The sequence below is a fragment of the Neophocaena asiaeorientalis genome, unplaced genomic scaffold (genome assembly GCF_003031525.2).
Source record: "Neophocaena asiaeorientalis asiaeorientalis breed wild unplaced genomic scaffold, Neophocaena_asiaeorientalis_V1.1 scaffold381, whole genome shotgun sequence".
In the NCBI taxonomy this organism is placed as follows: domain Eukaryota; kingdom Metazoa; phylum Chordata; class Mammalia; order Artiodactyla; family Phocoenidae; genus Neophocaena; species Neophocaena asiaeorientalis.
The window spans coordinates 1,116,322-1,135,330 of NW_020172812.1; the positions used below are offsets into that span (position 1 = coordinate 1,116,322).

The 19,009-nt window shown below is 40.8% G+C and overlaps 1 protein-coding gene across 3 annotated transcripts in view; it reads left to right on the forward strand.

The window, feature by feature from the left end:
* The window catches only part of MEIS1 (Meis homeobox 1), a 138,361-nt gene that overhangs the window by 72,704 nt on the left and 46,648 nt on the right, over positions 1-19,009 (forward strand). For all 3 annotated transcript variants that reach the window (XM_024741635.1, XM_024741636.1, XM_024741637.1), the window contains one exon: positions 4,347-4,492. In XM_024741635.1, the coding sequence (XP_024597403.1) occupies positions 4,347-4,492 (146 nt within the window). The remainder of the gene's footprint in view (positions 1-4,346; positions 4,493-19,009) is intronic.

Consider the following 19,009-nt stretch of genomic DNA (forward strand, 5'->3'; position numbering starts at 1 on the left):
CCTGGTGTTTTTTAAACAGTGTTTTGTGGCTGCCCAGAGTTCCTCTGCTCCCAGCCATCTGACAGGCCAGGAGTCTGCTTCAGTGATCTGAAATCCTTTTAGACTCATTTGTGAGAGAGCAGAAAAATAGCTGGCACCTTTGAATCCAGTGTCCAAAGAGCACAGAAACAGGTAGTGCCAATTAAGGAGCCATTTGGACGATCAGATCAAAGCAGATCACTTTAGAGTCTTCTGATAGCGCCGGAGCCAGTGCCCAGAGAGAGAAGGGAGCCCGGAGTGGCACTTCAGTGAGGGGACGAGGGGGAATTTGAGTGGCCCAGTCTCATCAGAGCCAGGGAAGTCGCAGGGAAGTAGCTTTCTGCATTAGAATGTGGCCCGTGTGCGGCTCAGCGCCTGTTGGCTGCCTCTGCATAGCCAAAGGCCATTTTCAGGAGCCTCTGGCCCCTCAGTCACTGGCCTGCTAGTTAATTGCCACACGGACTTCATGACACATGGGCAGATAATATGACATTTTCGGTTTCTGTCACTAGCAAACGCCGCGACGTTGCTTGCACTAGTTGCTAAGAAGCTGTCAGAACGCATTAGCAATTGGCTAAAGTCGCCCTATGGCATTTCCTCATAGCATCAGCAAAACGAGCATAAATCACCCACTGGAGCCTACTGCTATCCTAATGAGGCTGTAAGCTTGTTTATGGACTAGCATCATTTTTATGATTATTTCCACCTTTTCAGTTTGCCTTCATTTGGTGGCAGGAGAAGTCAGCTCCAGGAATGAAGTCACTGCTGACATTTTACAAATGTGGCTCAGAGCTGCTGCCTGCTGCCGTGTGGTCAGCCGGCGGTCCTCCAAGTTTGTTTAGTGATCTTAAAAATAAAAAGGAAATAAATCCTCCAGAGACCGCAGAGAGGTGACTGTATCAAATTGCAGAGTGGATGGAAATGTGCAAGGTACAATTGACCATTGAGACTTTCCTCTGAGGTGGAGACGTTTCGAGATCAATTTTCCATTTTAGAAAGTGGAAGAGGTTAAACAATTTATTAAAATCTATGAAAGTGTTTGCTTTGAGAATCGTCTGTTTTATTATGCTCTCCTCCTTCCCCATCCTCTCCATTTCCCTAACTTGTGTCGGGAAGGAGCAGGGTTTATTGTTTTAGGCTTTTCTGAACATGCACCAGTATTTACACTGGATTGAAAGCATTTGCTTCCAATGAAAATCTTGTCTTAGATTACAACCCAGCAGTGTAATTTCCCTCCCAGATGGGAGTAAAGTAGCTGTATTTGCCTAAAAACAGTAGGAAGAACAAACTGAGCATTAAGCCAAGGCTGTTTTTGGCTTGAGCTAATGATGTAATAGAAACCTTTTATTCGGGAGAGGTCACTGCCAGGGACTGAAGGGGGGTGATCTGGCTCTTGCTTGAAAGGTTTCTCCATTGTATCTACATAAGTCTTCACTTAAACAATTCTGTTCCTAATGCTTCTGCTTTCATATGGCAGAAATAAACAGGAAGGGTTCTGGTGAGTGTTACACGTGGAATGCAGAAGGCCTTCCTTTCCTAATGCAGTATATAATTCAGGTGCCCTCAAGGCACGCTTTCAGGAATTCTTTTGCCTGAGGTAATGGGAAGCTAAGGCTGCTTTAAGGCCTTGATTATCTACTGATGCACAAAGCTGGAAAAAAGTCATCTCCGTTGGATTATAGTAGATATTTCCATAAATTATCAATGAATTCTCTTCAAGGCAGGCATGAGGCATTGCCTGCTAAATTAATCTGAAGGGGTTTTGAGATGGAGAGAAAGGCAATTTTTTTTTTTTTAAGGTTGAAAACAGTCATGGGCGAGGTGGTGAAAAACTGTGTCCTTAGGTCAGAAGCTTTTTAATCAGTGACCAAGTAGTATGTTTCTTTTCCTTGGTTACCTTTTGAATATTGAAAGTGGATTAGCCCACTGAAAATTTAAATGCTTTAGAGTTCGTTTTTTTTCTCATGTTTTTTTAATGAATTGGCATTTTATATGGTGAATTGCTTCTCCGAATAAAAAGCCTCTTTAAATATTGGACTTTCTAAGAATTTATTAGGCAAATCCAAGGAGACTCCTTATAAAACACTTGGGTAGGGCTTCCCTGGTGGCGCAGTGGTTGAGAATCCCCCTGCCGATGCAGGGGACACGAGTTCGTGCCCCGGTCTGGGAAGATCCCACATGCCGCGGAGCGGCTGGGCCCAGTGAGCCATGGCCGCTGGGCCTGCGCGTCCGGAGCCTGTGCTCCGCAAAGGGAGGGACCACAACAGTGAGAGGCCCGCGTACCGCAAAAAAAGCACAAGAAAACAAACAAAAAAAACACTTGGGTATGCAAATCAAAGGTGCAGTGCGGTGGAAGGAGCCCTAGTTTAGGGATGTGGGTGTCTCGTCCTGCCTGGACCACCCCCCTTGAGCAAATCATCCAGCAGGATCACAAGTACTTTCTTCATTGATACAGTGAGGGCTTGGGAATTGTCGGTCTTTATGATCTTTTTCACTGAGAACACAGCTATGATTCCATGGACCTTTTACGGAATATACGATTTTTGTCAACAAAACGTCGAATACAATGAAATTATGAATTTTAATTTGACAAAAATTTAACAGAAAAGTTCTGCAAAAGTTTTGTGTTTGTGGCATATGCTGTCATCCTAGCAGAAATGTTGAAATCAGTCTGTCTCTCACCCAACAAAGTTTTTAAACTTCAACTCAGTACAAGTCAAGGTAATTCAGGGGGCAGTTTTCTTTTGGGGGGAGGGGTGGCGGGGGGAGTTTCCTGAGGGAACTCTGTTAAGAACAACTGATTAATGACAACCTAACTACTTTAGATTCGACTGAAATAACTGAAATCAAAATAGAGAATTCTTCAATATCCTGTGATAAACCATAATAGAAAAAATATGAAAAAGAATATACATATGTACATATATAACTGAGTCACTTTGTTGTACAGCAGAAATTAACACAACATTGTAAACCAACTATCAATAAAATTTTTTAAAAAATAGAGAATTCTTTTTGTGTGTAGGATATTTAGATAAAAGAAGCAAGGAATACAGAAATTCATGACGCGATCCAAAGGAATCTGAGGCTAGTTCCTATGTGCAGTCTTACCAGCGTTCTTTGGGCCATGTGCACGGGTCTCCCGGTAAACCCAGGGAGTGTGCTAGCTCATTGTTAAGCCTTGCCACTCTAACTCTTCTTTCTGGGCCCAGATCGGCCTGTCCCTTTTTAAAAGCCAGTAGTTTCCACTGAGAGAGCTGGGGTACCAGTTTGACAAAAGCTAAGCTACTTTTTAGGGTAGCATGTTTAGTCCACTCTTGTTTTCCCTTTTAACATTTGTGCCTAAATGCCAAGTGTTTACTTTCCATTTGTACCTTATGACTTGTTTTGGACAGTGTGATTATATGGACTGAAATTTCACTCTTTTTTTATCTTATTCAATATGCCATTTTAAAAGGAATACTACGTTCTTTATCTTATTGTGTCACAGAGCCAAAAAGTTAGCTAGAAGAAACAACTTAAATGTTGTAACAAAAATCAATGGAAAATTAGTATCCAGGGTATAGGAATGTGTAAGCAGGTGACTTTTTGGTGAGAAAAATTTAAATCTAGAAGAAATTTTTCAGAAACTGCCTGAATTATTAGGGGAATACAATCCCAACTGACTATTCATTTAACATCACTTTATTTGATTTAAATAGTCATTGTTTTCTAATTAAAAATCGATTTCAAGAGTTTTTCCCTTACTAAACTTTATGCTCTCTTTCTATGACAAGAAAAATTATATTCTATTTGAAGCATTCGTATGTCAGACTGCTTATATGATGGATTACCTACATTTCCATGGCCTACTTTAGTCTTAAGATAGATCACTTATGGAAATAGTTGATGTCTTAAATGCATCTTCTCACAAGTTGACATCAATGACTTTATGTGGGATTTGAATACCCAGGCATGGACAGCACCTCTGCTCATGGTTTCCACCATATTTAACTCCCCAGTAGGAGTTACACTTAACATGTCTCCACTATCCACATCTGAATAATTACCATGGCAACAAAGCTACTAAAGAGATTGGATACTCCCCTCCATTCCCTTTGACCTTTTCCAATGTTCTTTGGAAGAAGTTCCTTAGACCTGACTACTTTTGAGCCTAGACCTTGTTCTTTCTCTTAAAAAAGAAAAAGAAAGAAAGAAAGAAAAGAGTACCAAATAAACTATTAATCATTGATATTGCTCTTTTGGTTTTGTTTATATCCAAAGGCATTCTATTTGAATAAAGCATGTTAAGGTAGCATCAGTCAAAATTTGATTCACTATGTTTGCAGGTGATGGCTTGGACAACAGTGTAGCTTCCCCCAGCACAGGTGACGATGATGATCCAGATAAGGACAAAAAGCGTCACAAAAAGCGTGGCATCTTTCCCAAAGTAGCCACAAATATCATGAGGGCGTGGCTGTTCCAGCATCTAACAGTAAGTGGATTCTAAATGACATATGTAAACTAAATATGGACAATGAACCAGTTTTGATAGAAAAAAGGGGGGAAAAATGATCCCTCTAGACCACAGATCCATACCCCAAATTAGGAGTTTTATTTGAAGTTTGCTATTGCGATTTTGCTCACTTTTGTAAGTTATAAGGTTTAGGAGTTCATGTGCACTTGTGACTTTAAGTATGTATGTTAACGATGTTGTTTTTCTCAGTGTGACTCTTCAAGTACCTAGAACCAGGTCCCACTAAGAACAAAGTCAGACAAACCCCAGAGAGAAGGACTTAATTTCTTCCAGTGCTTTAGTGGACCTTTATGGCGAATGGTCTGCAAAAATTTAAATCTTGTTGCAATGGCAGGTTGCTCACATAATTTGCTCTTAAGTGGTTTGAATGTACTGGCTGCCATTACAAAATGTTCATCTGAGTCAGAGCTGCACAGTGAAAGTTGTCCCTGTATTTAGAACTGTAAAGGAAAACAGCAATATAGAGTCAGCTCTTCCTGTGTAGTCCCTTGTGACTTTTCAAGCCGAGTAACAGTTTATATTGTCTGTGTGAGTATTGCTGTTTTCACTGCAGGAATTCTCCTGGAGATGTGAGAAACTGGAGATTTGGGGCTTTATGCCACCGAGGGATTTGTTTTGTTTGGTTATTGTTCTGAATGGATTTCATGTTCAAAATATTTATAATCATAATATTTTGGTGGATATTTTTGGAAGTGCATACTGATTTAATGACATCTAAGGAAGAAGATGAAATGAAGATTTATGGGTAAAATAATATATTAAAAATCAACAAAATTGTTGGCCAGGGGTACTTTCAATATTAGGGACAAAGGACAAATTTAGACAGGTCGTAGCATAGACTAGCCTAAAATGAATGAATGTTAAAAATCTTGTTTTTTTTAAAGAAATGTTAGGAGCAAACCTTTTATGTTACTATTTTTAGCAGAGTTTGCTTTTCTTAAAGTCATTTGATCTCCTTCAGTATCAAAGTTAATTCTGCATTGTCACTAATGTGTCCAGACCTATTGACCCTCACATCCTCACCCACTTTCAAAGCCATGTTCCTCAGTGACTTATATTGATACCGGGAGACAAACAGAGGATGTGGGAGACCAAGCTGGTTCAGCTCCTCTGGACAGAGGCTGTGCCTCCAGTAATACTCGAGGCTATAAATCAATCCAGATTTTCCAGCATCCCTAAATAAAATAAAAACCGAGAGCGGCAGAACTAACTAAAAACTAGTTTCTTTCCTTTACTTCTTCCCACCACGATTCCAAACAGTAATTAGATTATGCTGATAGTTTTGGAATCAGCTTTAGGGGTGGTTAATACTGGTAGTTAGTTGAAGATGTAGGCGGTTTAGCTGATTTTAACATCATGTTAGGTTGACCTGAAACCTGATTCGGGTGCCCTTACTTGCCTGACACTTGTTGCATTTATGTGGATGGTTTGAGATCTGCCTTGTGCAAGTTTGCTGCTGAGGATTATTGACCACCGCTGAATGGGAGGGGAAGGACTAGGGTCTAGAGGGCATAGCATGAAAAATAAATAGTACGGGCTTCCCTGGTGGCGCAGTGGTTGAGAGTCCGCCTGCCGATGCAGGGGACGCGGGTTCGTGCCCCGGTGCGGGAAGATCCCACATGCCGCAGGAGCGGCTGGGCCCGTGAGCCATGGCCGCTGAGCCTGCGCGTCCGGAGCCTGTGCTCCGCAATGGGAGAGGCCACAACAGTGAGAGGCCTGCGTACTACAAATAAATAAATAAATAAATAAATAAATAAAAATAGTACGGCATTTAAAGTCAGCGGGAGATAAGAAGTGACAATTGGGCAAAAGTGCTGATGCAGCTGTGCTGGTATTTCGTCACTGGAGCCAACCAGCTGACCTGATCTAACCTGAGGATGAGCGGGGGGAGGGGACAAAAACAGGTTGACCCTAAGTCACAACCAAACTCTATTTCCTAAACTAACAGAAAAAAAAAGAGATAGACTTCGTCAGCCTCCATTTCAGTCTGCCAAGGAGTTTTGGCCTCACTCGAAGCTGAGGTGCCCCTGAATAAAATATAATCAAATATTAGTTCAGACAGAATCAGGAGAGAAGAAGCAAGTTCTTTTATTCATCCACCAGATTTCCTGGTTTTCTAGGTCGGACCCTAGTGAAGAACCTTGCCAAGAGCTCTGTTATTTTCTTAAAAAAAAAAAAAAAGAACAACAACAAAATGCTTTTTAACAGCCAGCATGACTTTACCTGCATTGCAATGCTTTCTGTGGTCCATATATTATTGGGGCAGTTGCAACAGAAATTATTCATGAACTGTCTGATTTTTGGAGGTCCGGCTAATTTCCTTCAGTTTGAGGGTCGGTGCTGGCCTGTACCACTACCCTGAGGGGGAAACCATTTGTCCATGTCTCCCTGGCATTCTAAGAATGCTCATAGACGTTGTCTCCTGGTTTCCATTGGGTATTTCCACTCTCCTTCCCCACTCTACTGCCATCTGCTCATACAAAAATATTGATGATGATAACGGTCTCTAAAAAGCAGAAGCTCTCATAATATCATCTAAAAAGCAAAGTGAGGAGATATATTTAAATTTTCTCCCCCTTTCCTTCTTCCAATGAGAAAGATTCCCTTCTGTCCCTCTTCTCCAATTGCAAGAGTAGATAGATTTCCAGCCTTCTCCTTGTCTCATTATACTTCTTGAAAGAATGCATAAACTGTTTAGGTAATACTTATAGTCAAGAGCTGATTATAATAAATACTATGAGAAAACGTATAAAGAGAGTTTTATTATTATTTGTCCAAATGTAAGTAACTACTGTTACCTCAGTATTAATTCTTTAGTAAATTTATTTCAAATTCTGAGAGGCCTTTAGGGATGCACAATTCATTTGGAAGACTGTGTACAAATTTTAGATGATCACATTCTTGCTATATGATTAATACAACTTATCCAGGAGATCCTTTATGAAATCTTGCTAAATATAAAAGAGCAACTGAAACTCTGGCTAATTAAAACAATAGCAATCACAATTTATTAGCAAATTGTAAAAAAACTAATTTTTTAAATGCCAAAGGTATATTATAAAACCTCATACACCTTTTGGAAAGCAAATTGCTATCTTTTTTTTCTTTTTCAAATAAATGGGTCAATCTTTTCATTGAGTTTATTCAGTTAAAAAAGCTGCCTTTGAAAGGGCTTTCAGCCTTTGTTTGTTAGAGGAGTAGAATAGGCCCTGAATAAAAAAACCTTTCTGGATTTGCACCCCAGCTGCATAAGAAAAATGTGCCTTTCTGTAGTTGGTCACAGGTAGATTTAATCAGTAGCACTTTTTACTACTCCAAAGAGAGAACTAAAGCTTCATTTTTGGACTCACAGTCTCTAGCAAGCTAAACTGGACATACTTGTATATAATAAAAACAATAAGAGAAAAAGGAAACAGGTTTTAAACTTTGGTGATTATGGGGTAAAAGGAAATTTCAGTGATGTGAATTTCCACCTTAGACTTAGTTGAACCTTTGCCAGTTTTGATAGCTAGAGAAGTTCTCCTGAAAGAAACTATTCCCTGGAATTGAAAAGAATGACTGACATTATTTAGATAATGAGAGAGAATTCGAAAGAAAATAAAAGGATGTATTAATAGAAACGCTTGCATTTGCCTGAAGACAAATTACTGCAAACAATTAGAAAGTACTTAATATTTGGGTGTGAGTCACTATATAGTCATGATCAGTTCAGGGGCATATGCCACATCAAGATTTTTTTCCTTCCTAAGGGCATTATTCCAGCTGTAAATATAACCTGCTATGTCATAATGTTTAAGCTGGATGTGTTTTGCATATTACTGGTTATTTTGCTACGTAGCGTTACAGAGATATCTGCCTAAGGGCTAGTAAAAATGAAGAGAAGGAATAAATACAGTGTTTAAGGTAAAGAATCAAGGGTCTTTTTTTGTTTTCCTACCCTAACATATTGCAATTTTAAATATAATCTAAATAGAAAAGGGGTTAATGTGGTTCTTATTGAAAATATGCAGTGACATATTTTCCTGCATGGAACTTGTGTACTCTAGGAATCCTGAAAAGTTAGGGAGAGTTGAGGTTGTTAAAATGCATACCTGCAAATTCAGGTGAAGACACCATTCAAGGTGTGACTCATTCGGCATTGACCAGTAGGAGAGGTGATCCTGAAGGTGAATTGACTTTCATTCACATTCTCTTGGATTCCTCTTCCTTTCACTGACCTTGAGGACCCACTGGGTACTATAGAGACAAACTTTGTTTCTAGGTTATATACACATTTTGCTATTTGATTTTGTTTTCTTTATTTCAGCTTCTAGCCTGGAAAATACTTTTTTTTTTTCTGTAGCGAAATTTATGTCTCAATTTCTGATTTAGAAGACTTTCCTCTTAATGCGGATAAAGCCAAAGTGAGGGGTTGTAGAATCTTCCAGGTTGAGAATGGCGTTGCCATAGAAACACTATTAGATGAAAAGTGCCCTGCGGGTCCGCCACTCTAAGAATGGAGTAAATGGAATTGAATTGGGAAGTGAATGCTCTAGAAGAGACAGATGTTGTTTCATTGGTTTTTGCTTTTGGTAACAAGATCTGGTGGAGACGTCTTAGTATCAAATCTCTGCCTGCAATTTTGGAAGAACTGCGCTCTAAACATTATGAATTATTGTTAGAATGAAAAAGTACTTCTCATTGGTATCCAGATAACCCATTTTGTTGATCAAGGTGAGTGGAAAGTCAAAAGGCAGACACAGAGATAAGGACTAATACAGAGGCACGTAGTTAGGTAGCAGATGGAATTTGCTCCTCTCCTGCCATTTCTATATCTCCTCCTATCCCTCACCACTATTCTTTGCCAATTTTAACAGTGAATATTCTTATTGTGCCTTACCAGTTAGCATCCTTCAGCTACCATTAGTTCTAAGAAGGTAGCAAGGCAGGAAGACTATATTTTTGAACTTTGACCTAAAATGTCAATCAGGGTAGTGCAAAGTGTTTGGGAAAGACAGTCCTAACTAGTCCTCCATGTTCATATGCCTGAGCCAAGGAGGGTGGTTTGTGGAGCTGGCAGCTAACATTGATCCTTTTTTCATTATGTGGTATCTACAGATACCTTATTAAATTAAGATACTTGAAAACTAGTATGAAGGAGTGAGAAGATTTCTTTTTGCTTTCAGATGCCCATGTCCCATAACAAAAATGAGCTCTCCGAAATACATAAGAAGAATATCTTCACAGTTCTTACTTTTTTTTCTTACACGAGGTTACCAGTCACTTTCCCAGGCTTTAGTCATGATGATGGTCAGAGCTTGGCTTTGCCGAAATCAATACAGGCTTAGATGACAGATCTCTCTATCTTACTTTTAAAAGATCTCTGCTACTTTGGAGATAGCATATTTCAACTTTGATTAGATAGGACCCTGAATATCTTTTACCCAATTGGGAGTCATCTGTTTCAGGAGGAGAATGGAATAGATTATTTAATGACTTGGAGGTAATGTTGGAATGCCCTAATTCTTCTGTAATATACATCATATGAACCCTGTTTTAATAATGAAGCGAGTGGTTTCTAGATTCTGGAGCAACTGCCTTTTTCTTTTTCTTAGCTGGTTATTGAAATCCTAATGGGATGGGTGATGAATTTTCTTAGGTCAGGTAAACTGAAAAGGCTACAGCTGGAATTCTTCACCCAGAAGAATCGGAGTTAATACTAATGATCATTGTGAATTAGAAGATCAAAGGCGAAGCATCAGCCTGTTCTCCAAGTTGTTGCCCCAGAGGCCATTAGTGACCTGGCAGAGCTCCCTCCCAGCCTCCCGCACACCTCCTTCGCTTTGCCCCAGCCTTTCTTCCCCATCCTAGTTATGCACCTCTGACCTGGGGGAATTACAGTCGGTTGACGAGGAGGCATTGGGGGAGAAAAACAATCAAAAATAAAAACAAAAGTCCAACTTTAAAAGTGTTCATTTATCCAGGTGCGTAGGACTCTTAAGCAGATGAACTCGGATTGGGGCTGTATGAATTTCGGGGTGTGATTGAGATTTTTGTGCTCAGGCAAATGGTTTGTTCATTTCACTGATGGTTGGTGCCTTTATATGGTGCCTTATATAAAGGGCATTTGTAGCGTCCGGCTGGCAATTTGTCAGCTTATTCTAAAATTTTCCTTTTGGTTCCAAGGCTCAGTTAAAAATACATTGTAGTTTGGTTTCCTGATATACTCTTTTTTTAAATTAATTTTTCACTGCATTGGGTCTTTGCTGCTGCTCTTGGGCTTTCTCTAGTTGCAGCAAGTGGGGGCTACTCTTCGTTGTGCGTGGGCTTCTCACTGCGGTGGCTTCTGTTGTTGCGGAGCACAGGCTCTAGGCACGTGGGCTTCAGTGGTTGTGGCTCGCGGGCTCTAGAGCGCAGGCTCAGTAGTTGTGGCGCACGGGCTTAGTTGCTCCGAGGCATGTGGGATCTTCCCGGACCAGAGATCGAACCCGTGTCCCCTGCCTTGGCTGGTGGATTCTTAACCACTGCGCCACCAGGGAAGCCCAGGTTTTCTGATATGCTCTTAATCGGGTTGGTTCAGTGAAGGACTAGGTTCAAAACAGAAGTGCCCACATAAGCACAATTTATTAAGTTGATGATTGCCCATGCACATAACTGTTGGAAAACTAGCTCGCCATTTACACTTCGATGCATATATCAATGTCCTGTCTTCTGATACCTCTTAGTGATGATACATGTTTGAAGATAAAACGCTAAACTCAGTCAATGAATATGAAACAGCTCCTCCTCAATTTATCTTTCAGATTAAAATTAGAGCGTCACGTACATATGTGTGAGCGTATTTTTTAAACTAACTCAGTCTAATCCTTAGGAATATTTTGTGACATAGGTTTGGCTTTTTACTTTCTGTGTTTAAGATTCCTAGTGAAGGTACTTTGGTTTAAAGAACGGAGGTTTGATGGACAGACAATCCAGTGGTTTTGTTTTAGGAAGGATTCCAGTGTTTTGGTTTGGTTTGGCTGATTGGTTGTTTTGCCAGGGGAAGTAAATCTATATGTCATGTAATTTAGGAGACTTTGACTTAACTGGAAATATCCTCATCACATCTCAGTCTTTCTTACGGAAGTGTGATTATGACTCTGTGTACATATATGTCCCTATATACTTGGGCATTTTTCTGTAAGACAAATCTCTCTGAACCCCTGCCATCCGTACCAATCCTGATGGGAAAAACTGATCCATTTTACTTCTTTTAATCCCCTAAATAGCTATGTTCAGGGCTCAAATTTTTCTGTTTCTGCTGATGGAAGCCAATGCCAGAGGGTAAGCCAAGAGTGGAGACCACATTGCAATGGTCACAATACCCTCTTGGTTATGGGCCAAGCTTACCTGAGGTATACTGAATGCCATGAGACAGCAAAAATCGCTTTATTAAGGCTCCAAGGTAGTAATGATAGTAATTGTGCGGATTTACAGCAAAATGACTGCTATGGACAAACGTGCTGGTGTTTCAATACTGCTTGTCCTTCCATTTGAGAGTCCTGAGCCTGGGAAAGGTGGCTTTCGTCAATGGACTGGATACTCAGCTCAGTGTGTCAGGAGGCAGGAGAGAGCCCTCGAACACTCAGATAAGGCATCCACTTCCTGGTGGGCCTGTGGGCAGCCTCCAAGAGCAGAGGAGTAGCTGGAAGAATTACGCCAGGCGATTTTCTAACATTTCAGAGACCTTTCAGATTTTGTGTTTTCTTGCTATTGCAAAATGCCTTCACTCAGCAAATTATAGCCCAAGGAGTGTGGCTCCTACAAGAAGTATTGCTCTATCTTTGGACACTCTAAAGAAAAGATAGGCCTCAAGTAACTTGATGTTATAAATGCAAGCACCCTTAGTTGATATTCAAATGAGACACAAGTTACTTGGTTTTATAATGGATTATTCAAAATCTTCTGAAATAGAGACCTTTGTTTGATTTAAATCACTGCTTGTATTTGAATGTCCTCCTGGTATTATCTCTCCAGAAAAAAAATGGGGCAATATATATGAACTTAACCATTTAGGTGCCTTTGCTTTTCAGTTCTTAATATTCTGCGATCAGTTTTTGTCTGTTTTCACATTAACTTTGTCGCTAGCATCCCTGTAGAGCCCATGCGTTCTCCCATGACACGAATGACCTTTGAGAATTCGGTGTCCTAGGAAGTTCTTGGGACATCCAGAGGCCAGGAGGTGTTAATAGGAACACTCATTCTAAGAAAGAGCAATGAGTGTAGAAAATTTCTATTGCAGTTTATAGAAGCTTAGGAATCATTCCTGTCCCGTATTTAAAGAAAAGTCAGTTTCCCAAACTTGGGGGAAGAACTCCACAAAAATGATGATTTCATTTTTAAAAGAAATGCAATTATCTCCTGCCTACATAATGTTACTTTTACCAAGTTTTTTTTTTTAAATGATCCATTAATTGCTTGGCTCTTTTGACATTGGATCATTCTGTCCTGTTAACAGCTGAAGGAAAAAATTGATCAAAAGGCTAAATAAACTTATAATCTATGTCTCTATGGTGCTTTGTAGTTTAATCTTTTCACATACACTGGATTCTTAAGACAATCCTGTAAGGTAGTCAGGATGACAGAAATGAAGGTGAGAGAAGTTAATGAATTTTCTCAGGGTCAAAAGCTAGGAACTGGCTGAGCTGCAACCAGGGAGGGTCTCCTGCCTTGAATTTCCATGTGCTTTTTACCATGTTGCCTCCCAAACACAGAGCAAATCAAATCACCAGCATGGGAGTTCAAAGGTATAATTATAATCTCATTTCATGAGCTAGCTGATTAGTATTTTTTAAATAAAAATAAGAGCCAGAAGGTTTGGCACAAAAGTTCATAGTGCAACCTGATGGTTATTGGTAACAGGGGGGTCAAGGAAGGTCCTTTCGCATCTAGATTCTTTTTCCAGACACATCTGTGCATAAAGAAGGCATAGCTGCTGCTATTGATATTTTGTGCAATTGTAATCATTTATACATTGTTAGAATTTCAGATTTTAAACATTAACTGTCCCTCCTTCCTTATGGAAACAGGTAAATCTCTAGCCGTGTGTATTACTAACAACGTGTGATAGTGATTTGGGGAATCTCTCCTCATGCAAGTCGTGACTAACCCTTCGAACACAGAATTTAGCTCCTTGAAGATTTTTTGCCTGTCACATGTTCAGGACGCCAAAGAGCTATGTCTTTCATTTGCTTTATGGAGATAGGGGAAACTGCTTATGCAGCCCCAATTACTCTTGAAACTACACCCCAACTGTCATTTCTCAGCAAAGAAGGCTGCTAAAGCCTGGAGAATTAAGCCACCGCTCTGGGGTATGACACTGAGGTCTGATCATTTTCAAGCTAGTAATAACCAGAACCCTAAAATTCTTTTGAATAAAATGTAATTTTAGTAATGTTTCCATAAACAGTGGTAATGGTGGCATTTTAGTAGGCAGTGACATTAGTCACATCGAAATTGCACCACATTGGCTTTTAAATTACTCCACCTGTCTGTATGAATAGAATTTTCAGTGTAAAAGCAGAGAGACAGCTGCTGCTAATGTCTCTTCTCCCTGTGCAGATAATGCTGGTAAATCTACATGCATAAAGGACTGGTTTGTGGTGTAAAATGGTACCTGACCCTGCTGGCTCCTGAGCTGCAGAGAAATACCTTTAATTACCAGTGGCTGTGTTTAGTTGTTGACATAAAAATGTCAGCTTCGAGGGGTATAACCTCAGGTTCACTCCCTCTAGTAATGTCACCCACCGTACACTCTTTTTTCTTCCACCCACATCCTTAGTGAGATGGGTGAGCATTTATCTTGATGTGTTTCAGAAACGTGCAGGGCATTAATACTTAAAAGGAAAACATCTAATACCGTATGGACTTGATTGATGATCTTTCCATTGGAGAACTTTTAAAGATTAGTGGAATCGGGTTCCTTCCTTCTAGCCAGAATGGAAATATGGGATACTGTCTGTACCTTCAAAGGGCTTAACATCATTCATCTAATAACAGGTACACGTTCTCATGTGAGGATCATGGCCAGGCACTTCAGAAAGCAGAAAGGGTAAAGAATAGAGGCTTGAGTCTGTCAAATTTTTTACCATAGGCCCAGGCTTCCTGTTGATACGTGATGAAACTTACTTTCCGGAGAAGCCTGTTTGCTCTTGACCTTTCGGCTGTGGTCTATTGTAGCAGCTATATCGAGCTAGGAATGGGCCAGCCAAGCAAGGGGGATACTCCTGTTCACAATGCCTGTTGCCAACGACGTATTTGGAGAAATGGTAAATAGGAGATATACTTGTCTGGCTCGTTTGCAGGCCTTCTTTTTGACTTCTTTCACACAACTCGTGTTTTCGTGTTTAATTTAACAAGGAATGAGTAGTAAATGAAAGCTGCTGCCTGAAATCCCACTGTGAGCGTGTTTTGCACTTGGCTCCCCGGTGACAAAGCAATTTGTGAAATTATGTGATGGAGTAATTAGATGAAGCCAGGGCTTCTGATTGTTGCCATGCATATGGGGCGAGGGTTTGTTGCGAAGAGGGAGGGGGAGGAGAAAAAAACAGATTATGACCCTGGCAAGTTGGCTCAAAGCTTCTTCATTTATTTGTAAACAGAATATTTAGTGACCGCATAGGAAGTAGCTGTAATCACCAGCTCATAAAGAAACCACTGCAGAGCTTTTGGATTTTTGCAGAGTGCTCATGTAAAATTTAAGCTGGGAGGCAGAATCCCTGTTAATGTAATTAGGACCTAATTTACCACCCTTTGCACACAGATGTAATAATGTCTAGATATTCTATCTTTAAGCACGTTACATATACCTCAGTGCAGCAGTTACTGAACAGAAACAGGTGTGAGCACTTTCCTAATTCGTTTTTACACTGTAAACACATAGCAGTGTAAGGGAAATATTTACCAAAAATGAGGGGAAGGAATGTCTGCAAATGAGGCAGTAATGGACAGTTGCCCTTTATGTACTGATGGATTTCTCAATGGTTAAGTAAATTTAAAGCAAATGCTAGAAAAATCAATAGGCCAGCATAGTCTTGGTTTTGCCTCATAGACTTCAGGACAGAATGACAGATGTGGTGTCTATGACCCATTTAAGTATTAATGCTTGAAAAACTGCTTCTGCATGCAAGGTTATAGGCTTTGAAACATTCTGCTCTATTGTATTACAGACAATAATATTTTTAAATATATATGGAATTTATATGTTTCAGTGAGGTTGTTCTTAGGTGATACATTTATACTGGAAGATGAGTTGCTTAGTTGTTGCAATAGCAATCATAAATCAGTTCCGAATGTTCCCACGTGAAAACATCTTCATAAGGCTGTAGTTGGGAGGTAAAGATGATGTATATCGAGCTTCCATGGATCGTGAAGTGAATATGCTCCATAACACTCTACGTGGAAACCAAATTAGATTTAATTAAGGGGTAGATGCTGAGAGACTTTGGAAAAATCTGTAAAATACCATTAAAATGTGGCATTAGAATTCAGTTCATCTCCAGGGCTCTAGATGCTATATTTTACACTTGTACCAACATGGATCACGTGTCACATAGGCTGACCGTCACAACGTGGGGAATTTTCAGGCTGTTGAAATGTTCTAAATGGTAGGTATTATCCTCTGAGAATGAGAAGGCCAGCCTTCTGGTAGCATCACAGAGCGTGCATTTTCCCATCCATGGTTCCCATTACCAATGTCAAGAGAAATGGTGGAAATACGCTCCCAGTGTTGGATTGTTGATTACTAGAGACAGGAAGATGAGAAGAGAAGCAAGGCAAAGTGTACTTAAGTACTGGTTTCAGGGACCACAGCTGGCTTCCACACCAAAATGAATTGGAGGGTTGAACTCATTATGCTGGTTCTTTGGGGAGAAGGTGCCATTTGTTGCAGAAAAAGAGAGTTGGGTTGGCTTGAAGTGCCCTGTTTACTATCTTCTTATGCTGAGTGAACTCGGACAGTCATTCCTACCTTCTTTTGCCCGTGACTAAGCAGACAGGGGCCAGCCTGCCTCTGGGTTTTGAAAATCAGTATGTAAAGGTGATATTGTGATGAACCAAATCCTTGGAAACATTGCTAGGTTGGAATGATGGAGAGAAGTAGAATGATTGTAGGTTCTAAATGGAAGGTATTTTCCTGATTTTAATCTTCATACAACACAGCAGTAGTAATTACAACATTCCTCTGAAGCTGTATCAGGAGATTTAACTGTGTACACGTTTGGAGGTTAAACTGAGGTGTAAATGGTAAGTTTAAAAAAAATGAAAGTCTACCATCTAAAAAGTTGGGAAATGGAAATTACTACAGAACTGAAGGTTCTTTTGCTTCTTCAGAGCAGTGCTTCTTAAACTTTAGTGTGCATTCCAATTAATCTGGGAATGGTTTTTTTGAATGGAGATTCTCAGAGGGGTGAGGCCTGAGATTCTGCATTTTGAACAAGCTCGCTGCTGCTCGTCCACAGACCAGACTTTGCATAGCAAGGATCTCAGGAGCACAAGCCACATGACAGCTTTTAAATGGAAAGATGACTGTTTTTCTTAACCTTTGATTTTTTTTTTTTTTTTTCCATACGCGGGCCTCTCACTGCTGTGGCCTCTCCCGTTGCGGAGCGCAGGCTCCGGACGCGCAGGCTCAGTGGCCATGGCTCACGGGCCTAGCCGCTCCGCGGCATGTGGGATCTTCCCGGACCGGGGCACGAACCCGTGTCCCCTGCATCGGCAGGCGGACTCTCAACCACTGCACCACCAGAAAAGCCCCATCTTTGATTTTTAATGCTTGGATTTTTTTTCTTCTGATGTTGAAACAACGCATTATTTTCATAATGTCTCTCGGACTAAAGTGTCTGGTTTTTCCTCTGCCAACTTCAGTTCTTTTTCAGTACAAGAACTTTCTTTTAAATACCAAAGAGTTTTTAAAAAGCTAGACTTTATGTTTTAGAGCAGCTTCAGGCTCACGGCAAAACTGAGGGGAAGGGACAGAGATTTCCCATAGGCCTCCTGCCCCACACCTGCAGAGCCTCCCCAATTATCAGCACCCCCCTGTCCCCACCAGAGTGGCACGTTCCTTACAACTGATGAACCTACACGGACCCATCATTGTCACCCAAAGTTCACAGTTTACATCAGGGTTCACTCTTGGTGTGGTACATTCTAGGGGTTTGGACAAATGTATGACATGTATCCACCATTATAGTATCATGCAGGGTAGTTTCACTGCCCTAAATGAATATCACAGAGTTTTCCCTGGGTCTCTCAAATACCCAGAAAGCTTCTGATAGATCAAGGACGCTGCAGATATACTGACTTTTTCTTTGCGGCTTCTTGACAGTACACTTGTGTGATAGGATGAGTGAAGGTTGAATGTTACAGAATCTTACTCTTCCCCCCATGTGGCTTCAGGGCTCTGGCAATGATAGTCAGTCATGGAAGTTATTATGGGGAGAGGGCAGTGTGTTCATTGCTTGTACTAGCTCCCGAATTCCTAGTCTGGACCTCCAGATCTGGTAGCCTTTGTCAGTAAGGAAGCAAGAGAATCACCAACTAAGGAAACAAAACATACTTTTTTTTTTTTTTTTTTTTTGCGGGCCTCTCACTGTTGTGGCCTCTCCCGTTGCGGAGCGCAGGCTCCGGACGCGCAGGCTCAGCGGCCATGGCTCACAGGCCCAGCCGCTCCACGGCATGTGGGATCTTCCCAGACCGGGGCGCATCGGCAGGTGGACTCTCAACCACTGTGCCACCAGGGAAGCCCCACAATACATACATTTGAGGGAGAAATGCTTTTGTTCCTAATCCTACTTGCCAACTTCAGTCTGCTCCAGGAAATCCTTTTGTATTTCCGCTGCCTTGTGTACTTTATCTGCCCTGGGCGCTCTCAAATTTCACAGCATCCTGGAAGGTGAATTTGTTTTAAAAATTGAACATCCAAGGAAACAGTCACCCAAGTCCAGGAAGCACAGAGTCCTATACAGGGTAAACGCAAGGAGGAACACACCCAGTTACGTATTAATCACACTGACAAAAATTAAATGCAAAGCAAAAATATTAAAAGCAGCAAGGGAAAAGCAGCAGATAACATACAAGGAAAACGTGAGCATCCGAAAAGTATATTCCCTCTAGTTGGGCTAAGATCTAAAGAATTGTTACGAATAGCACATACCTATGAATCATTGCTTAGTGGGTAAATTCTCTCACTCATTAGAGTTCACAGGCTGGATGTAGTTTCTTGAAATTAGGTCATTTATTTTGGTCTAAGGCACTGAGGATCAAAGGTCACAAGGAATCCAAAAGCCATTAGTCAGGGTTCTTTTCTGGACCCCTTAGATGTCATTGTGCGAGTTACCCATGGCAGCCCGGGCCCGGCCTGCTGTCAGGGAGCTGGCAGGGTGCCTACTTTATTTCCAGTTTGCATAGATAAAAAGCAGAGCAGCTACTCTTGGAATCACTATAAAAATAAGCTTACAT